The sequence below is a fragment of the Podarcis filfolensis genome (assembly GCF_964270895.1).
Source record: "Podarcis filfolensis genome assembly, chromosome: 13".
NCBI classification, from domain to species: Eukaryota; Metazoa; Chordata; class Lepidosauria; order Squamata; family Lacertidae; genus Podarcis; species Podarcis filfolensis.
This window is the reverse complement of record NC_139615.1, coordinates 1,432,867-1,440,138: the sequence shown is the minus strand read 5'-3', so window position 1 is coordinate 1,440,138 and position 7,272 is coordinate 1,432,867. Positions and strand designations below refer to the sequence as shown.

The window sequence follows — 7,272 nt, the reverse complement described above, 5'->3', positions numbered from 1 at the left end:
GCTGGCGACTTCTGCTTTCCAGAGGAAAGAGCAGATTAGGTTTCCACCCACGCGGGCGCAAAGCAGGCCAAGGGGAAACCGCAAAGCTCTGCCACATCACTTGAGTTGCGAGGGCGGCCAAGTCCCCCTGGGAGGGGAGCTGGGGGTGGGGAGGACGGCGGCAGAGATGGGGCGCAGGCAAAGGGGGAGAGAGCACCCTCGAGACGGGGTTTGGAGCCAGGACCCCAGGCCAGGCCTGTGCAAGACGTCTGCTCCTGGCTGCAAAAACCTCTTGGCCTGTCTCCAAGCCTTACAGAGGAAGCAGGCCGCCTGGCTCCCAGCCCGCCTGCTCTGCGCCTTGCAAGTTGCAAGCGCTTCTGGGTTGCCGCTGGGAAATGAGGGGAAGGGGCGTAGCTCAGTGGGGAGAGCAGGTGGAGAGAGACTCCGTGCCTAAAAGGAACATCGCAGAGAGCTGCTGCTGCTGCTGCCAGCTGGTGTCGACAATACTGAGGTGGATAGAGCAACAGTCTGACTACAAAGCACCTTCTAAAGCAGCTGCTCCTCCCATGGGAGAAGCATGAGGCAAGAATTTAGAGATTTTGGAGTTGGAAGAGACCCAAGGGCTTCCTGCAGTGCAGGAGTCACAGCGCCAGAAACCCTGACAAGTAGCCATTTGGCCTCTGCTTCAAAGCCACCAGGAAAGGCGAGTCCGCCATCTTTCCACTGTCAAATGGCTTCTGAAGTTCTTCCTGATGTTTAGTCGGAATTCTCTTCCTGCAGTGTGAAGCCATGGCTTTGGGTCCTGTGCTCCGCGGAGAGCAGCCGAAAACAAGCTTGCTCCAGCCCTTCGGATATCTGAAGGTGGCTCTCATATCTCCTCCGCTTTCCCAGGCTAAACACACCCAGTTCCCTCAACCGTTCCTCACAGGGCTTGGTTTCCAGGCCCTGATCATCCTGGCTGCCTTCCTCTGCACACTTTCCGGCTTGTCAATCTCCTCCTTAAACTGGGGTGCCCAGAACTGGATACAGGACTCCAAGAATAGTCTGACGGAGGCAGAATAGAGTGGTACTGCAACTTCTCTTCATCGGACACTTCTGTTGAGGCTGCCTAGTATAGCATTAGCTTTTTTTGCTGCTGCATCACAAAGCATGGATACCCACCCAGCGACTGCCGTTGCCTCCCTGATCTCCCACTTTTTTCTCCAAAGATCTCAAGGTCCTTCTCCCTCTCCTCGTTTAGTCTCCACAACGACCCTGCGAGGTAGCTGAGACTGAGAGGCAGTGTGATGGGCCTTTAAGGTCACACCCAATGAGTTTTGTGGAGAAGTTGAGGCGGGTGCTGAACCCTGACCTCTCCCCCAGGCCAATACTATGACCACAACTCTAGCCCTGCACTATTCCAGTTCCGGGATAGCTCAGTCAGGAAAGCACGAGACTCCTAATCTCAGGGCTGTGGATTCGAGACCCACCTTGGGCCAAAGGACCCTGCATTGCAGGGGGTTGGACTAGATGATCCTTGGGGTCCCTTCCAACGCTACTATAATTCTACCTGTTCTAATCTACCGGGACCACACGCACCAACTTGATGAGGGAACCCAGGCGTCCTGGCTCCTCCTCTTCCTCCCCGCCCCGTTCTTCCCGCTCTCCATCTTCACCTGCCTTCCAATTTAGGTCTTCTCAGGTGGTGCCTATTTGCAAAGTGGGTCGTGGGCGCCGCCTAGTGTCCGCAAGCGGGACTGCGGGGGAAAGGGAGGTTTCGTTGCAGAGAAAGCGCCTGGCCTTCCCTCTCGCCGCCCCCCGCGCCCCCCGCGTCTCACTGCCTGTCCCCGAGCGACCCCCGAGCCGGGCCCCGAGCCAGGCCTGGGAGGAGCAGGTGGCCCCGTCCGTCTGCAGGGTCGGGCCGTCCCTTCCTTGCGCCGGGACCCGAAGTCCTCCGTGGGAGATGTGCCTAAAAATAGCCAGGAGGAGATGGGCAGGAGAGACGCGGTGGGGCAGGCCAGGCTGATATCCCCGCGGCCCCACATCAAGGGAGCTCGGCAGTCGCTAGATCGGATCGAAGTGGAGGGGGAATCTAGTCCGGCATCCAGTTCTCACAGTGACCGCTAGAAAGAAGTCTAGCGAGGGTAGAGATAATAATAATAAAATAAAAATAATTATAATTATAATTATACCCCGCCCATCTGGGCGGCTTCCAGCAAAATATTACAATATTTTCATCAAACATGAAAAGCTTCTCTAAACAGGGCTGCCTTCAGATGTCTTCTAAAAGTCAGATAGTTGTTCATTTCTTTGACATCTGGTGGGAGGGCGTTCCACAGGGCAGGCGCCACCACCGAGAAGGCCCTCTGCCTGGTTCCACATAGAGACCTCACCTCCTCCTGGGATTGGCACCGCGATGCCCTTTCAAATGCCCGTCTAAGCCAAATGCCCGTCAGCTCTCGGACTGAACCCCACGAACAGAGGTGGGGAGAGCTTTCCCAAGACCCTGAGCGCACAGTGTCTGCCTGGCGGGTGGCGCCGCGCCTCGCCCTCCGCCTCTTTCTCTCGGTCTGCACCAAAGATGCAGCTCAGGAGGAGGATGTGGGGAGGTCCTCGCCACCCATGGCTCCTGCCCTCTTCTTGCCCCATTGAGGCTGCGGAGGCTCCCACCTCGCACCCTTCCCGCGCATCACAGGGACCCACGGAGCTCTCTGCGCCCTCCACTCTGCAGCCCTAACCCGACCCCACTTCCGCCCACCTTGCTTGCGGCTCGGATATCCCTCCTTTCCCCCCAAGCTCCAGGTGGCGACGTGCCTGGCGCTCCCCATGCAACCCTCGCAACAGCCCTGCGAGGCAGGTACGGGGGCTGAGAGAAGGCAGGGGCCGCCGCCGGCCCTCCAGGTCATACCCAGGGAGAGATGCGTGCCTTGAGCTCCTTGCGCGCAGGAGGCCAGGCTGGCTCGGGGCTCTGTTGTTCCTGCTGGGATATTTTAAAGGGATATTGGTAATTTCTTGTAAAAAGTTCCCCCTTCGGTGGACCTTGCAGAAGTTTCAAATCCAGGTTAGAATGAGAGTCGGAAGGGAGCAAAGGGTCATTTAGTCCAACCCTGCAGTGCAGGGAAGCTTCACCCAATATGGGGCTGGAACCCACAAACCACAGTCTATTATTATCCGTTAACCTCGCTCCAAACAGCTGCCCTGCCCTCCGCCACTTTGGGACCTGGACTCGCCCCCCAACACCCCCCCCGTGCCTTTTCTTCCTCCGTGGGTTGGTGGAGGACAAGCCGAGAGGGCGAGCGGGGCGCCGAGCGACTTGGGGCAGCAGGGCGCACGGCGGCTGGCGGAGACTGCACCTGCCTGCCGCCTTGCGCCTCGCCTGCGTGGATGCGGGCCGGGGCGGGGCTTGGACCCGGGCCTGGGGCGGCGGGAGGCCGGGCGGGGCGGAGATAAAAGCAGCGCCTTGGCCGCGCGCCCTCCTGCGGATCCCGGCAAGGGCGCCCGCGCCAGCCCACGACGCCCAGCAACCCGCCCGCGTCGCCGGCTCCTGCGCTCCGGTGTCCGGCGCGCCTCCGGCAGCAGCGGCAGCAAAACGCGGCGGCGCCCGCAGGCCAGCTCCCGGTTGCAGATTTACCCCGGTGGAAGAGGGAGGCTTGGAAGAAGAGGCCGCACCTGCGCTCCCCCCCCCCCCCCCGATGATTTTAGCAGGTATTTTTATGTAGGACGTCGTTGCGCTCTAGAAGACGGAGGGGACGCCTGCCAAAGAGCCCCCTGCGAATGCATCTCTGCAGTCTCCGCAGATTTTAAGCCCCCCACTCCACTGGGGCAGATGGCGGAGCGGAGGCAGGCTCTCCATGGCAACCGCTAAAGCGGCCGCATCCTCGCCGCCCCCCTCCCCAGCCAAAGGCAGCAGCTCCGCCTTTGCAATCTGCGCTCTTTCTCTCCTCTTGCTCCCCGCACCCAGCATCGCCGAGGGTGGCGGGGATCTGGAGTGACAGCCCGGGAGGCGTGGGGCCGGGTGCTCAGCTGAGCGAATCCCCTTCTGCAGTGTCTCCGGAGAAGCCACAGCACCGGCTGGGGCTGACTCCCCACTCCTGCCCCCTATAGCCGCAGCGAAGGGACGAGGTCAGCAGGGGCACCCATGGGCTGGGGGGCCCAGATGCCCCTTGCCCCCGGCAAGGGAGGGGGCCTGCTCCTGCGCTGGAGCGAAGTGCCCCCCAGCATGACAGAGAGCTTCATCCTGAGCGGCTACCGCTGCCCGGGCTACACCTTTGCCCAGTGCCTGGTCTCGGCCTTCCGGCCCACCAACGAGACGGGCAACTTCTGGACACACTTCCTGGCCGTCTTCGTCTTCGCCTTCCACTTCCTGGAGCAGTTCTGGGGCGAGGGTCCTGTGGTGCCCGCAGGCCCGCTGGACCCCTTCTACTACCCGCTCTGGAGCTACTTCCTGGGGGTTTGTGGCCTGTTGGTGGCGAGCAGCATGGCGCACCTCTTCAACTCCATGTCGCTGGTCATTCGCGAGATCTGCTTCTACATCGACTATGGCACCATCAGCGCCTACACTGTGGGCTCCTCCTTGGCCTACTTCTACTACATCCACCCCAGGGGAGGCGGAGGATCTCCACCGCCACCACTACCGGGCACCGGCAACGTCTCCTCTCCGAGCGCCTGGCCCAGCTGGGAGGGTGCCGGCTGGCTCTCTGCCCTGGTGGGCCAGGTGGGCACGTGGTTTGAGGCCCTCTACGTGCCCAGCGCTTGCCTGATCGCTCTCTTCTGCACCCTGGCCTGCTGCAGCACCCGCCACCAGTGGCAGCGCTACCGCTACCTCATCCGCACGCTGGTCTTCCTGCTGCCCTTTGGGGTGGTCTCCATCCCCGTCTTCCGCAAGCTGTGGTGGGGCGGGAGCGGTGCCGCCGGCGGGCACGGGACGGGCCGCTTCTTCTTGCGCCACTGCTTCTGGCTCCTGGCCTCCGGGATCTTCAACGTCAGCAAGATCCCCGAGCGCTTCAGCCCGGGGAAGTTCGACATCTGGGGCCACAGCCACCAGTGGTTCCACTGCTGCACCTTCATGAGCATCCTGGATGAGCTGCACATGATCCGAGGGGAGATCCGTGAGCTGGGCGCCCGGCTGCCCCTCCTGCCCAGGGCTCCCACTTTCCTCTCCACCTTCGGCGTGATGCTGCTGCTGCTGGCGCTGCTGGCCAGCATCGTGGGCTGGTTCGGGCTCAGGGCTTACGCCAGCCACCAGCGGAGCAAGGCCAGGAAAGGGGACTGAGGCGCACCGGCTCGTTTGCATGGCTTCTGGGTGAGGCGCAAGGGATGCCACGCACTGCTGAAAACTGGAAAACACTCGCTGTGTCTAGCACTCACACTGGATTTAACTCTGGGGTGGGCAGGGGGAACGGAGAAGCTTGAAATAAAAGGAAGACGTGACTTGAACCAAATTAGGTGTCCCTTGCAGATAACTCCATGCGGTTTTTTGGACCTGGCAAACAGGATCTTGGGGGAGCTGTGCAGGTGCAACTGGAAAGGCCAGAGATTGTGGCCTGCGGGGTTTATTTTTCCTACAGGCAAATGCAAAGTCCTGCAGGGGTAGTTTTCCATTCTTCTACCTGCTGGGAGCAGTGTCAGGCAGCAATCCTGTATCAGTCCGGGGTGGGAAGTGCTGTCTGGGAAGCAGCTGAATACCCTCGGGAGAGAAGGTGGGAGGGAAGACTTGGGGGCCAGGATCCTTAGGGTGGCCAGGGAAGGAGTGGCGGCGGCCTCCTGGCCAGGTATGAAGGCTGGCACCTCTTGGTTCTGCTTCAGGTCCTCCCTGGCCCAGCTCCTGCCAGGAGCCAGAATCTCAGGGGTCCCAAGTTCTCAGCCAACCTGCTTATGGAAGTTTGGAGTCTAAGATCTTGAACTTGCTCCCCCAGGAGGAAGTGATGGCCTCCAACTTGGATGGCTTTAAAGGAGGATTAGAGAACAGGGAAGAGAGGGCTAATAGCTATGAGGACCATGATCTGCTTCCACAGTCAGAGGCAGCAAGGCTTCCAAAGAGGAGGTGCTGGAAACCACAGGAGGGGAGAGTGGCTCTTGCTGGTTTCCCACTGGGGCATCTGGGGGCCCCCTGTGAGAGCAGGATACTGCACCAGGTGGGCCATTCACCTGATCCAGCAGGCTCTTCTTATGGAGGTGGCCTGGCTGGCAACAGCTCGCTTGGGTGCTTAGAGGGCTATCAGGTGCATCTAATTTTTGTACTTTACCCCAGTCCCTGCACTCTTGCAAGACAAGTAACAACAACAGCAGCAGCAGCGGCGGTGGCGGCGGCTGCATAAATGGTTTCAGAAGCCTCTCCTGACCTAGGGGCCCTGCCCCACCTGCCCCAGCCTCTCCAGAGCAGGGCATCTCTCTGATTCTGGTACCTGCCTGATTCCCAGGCTCAGAGCAACTTCAGAAAAGGTTCCGCTCATCCCTAAATATATTCCATGTGCACGTGAAGCTGTGTTGAGTTTAAGGGCGCAAAAATAGTTTTGCTTTGTTTGTTTTTTAATGTGTGCGGACGTGGGGAAGAAGGAGCAGCAAAAATAGCCCCAGTGGAAACTTCAGCTGCTGCCTCCAAAGGCCGGCTCCCAGGGTGGTGGTGGGGGGGTCACTCCGCAGGATGGAAAAGTTGGGGGGGGGAAGCTCTGCCTCTCCCTGTTCTTTTGGGCAGAAAAGGCGCTTTCCCTCTTTCTTTCTTTCTTTCTTTCTCTACCTCCCCCCACAACATCTCCCCAACAAGTGCTGGGAGAAATTAAGGTCACTGTAATGCTGGACTTCAGCTGCTGGTAGTGGGGAGAGAAAGCAGGCAGGGCAAAGGGCAGCAACAGGGTCTGCAGTTTCTGTATTAAACTGGGGGGGGGGGCGGCAGAAGCATTGTACCACCCCCACAGCACCCAGTTTATCCAACGAGTTTATCCCCCCCCCATCCCATCCTTCTCTGGTTTGAGTGGCTAAATTTTCGAAAGTGGGTTTTCTTTGCTGGCGGGGCTTGTCTGAGAAATGAGCAGAGAGGGAGGAGGTGTCCTCCTGGTCTCTCAAAGCCCTATGCTTCATGCTCTGATCCCTCCTCAGGAGCCTCCTCTTTCACCACCCCCTGCAGCTGCCCCAAGGGGAACCGGTTTCCTGGCAAGGGATTATTTGCATCTCGGAGCCCAAACAGTAGCCTGCAGGGAGCCCTGACTGCAGGCGAGGCAGCAGGACTCACCCTCTGCCCACAGCCAGCGTTGCAAATCCTCCACACGGGGCTTGTCACCCCAAAACACATTGCAAGTGTGAAAAGGTCCAGCTCTC

At 59.8% G+C, this 7,272-nt stretch overlaps 1 protein-coding gene across 1 annotated transcript; it reads left to right on the top strand.

Moving 5' to 3' along the window:
* The first annotated feature begins 4,033 nt into the window (after nt 1-4,033).
* Nucleotides 4,034-5,399, top strand: LOC310746885 (membrane progestin receptor epsilon-like). The gene has a single exon (XM_083581100.1). It carries the CDS (start codon nt 4,097-4,099, stop codon nt 5,228-5,230), a length of 1,134 nt encoding a protein of 377 aa, XP_083437226.1. The 5' UTR covers nt 4,034-4,096; the 3' UTR covers nt 5,231-5,399.
* Nucleotides 5,400-7,272: the final 1,873 nt, after the last annotated feature.

Coding starts and splice junctions, on each gene's coding strand:
- LOC310746885 (XM_083581100.1), top strand. CDS start 4,097: ATGGGCTGGGGGGCCCAGATGCCCCTTGCCCCCGGCAAGGGAGGGGGC.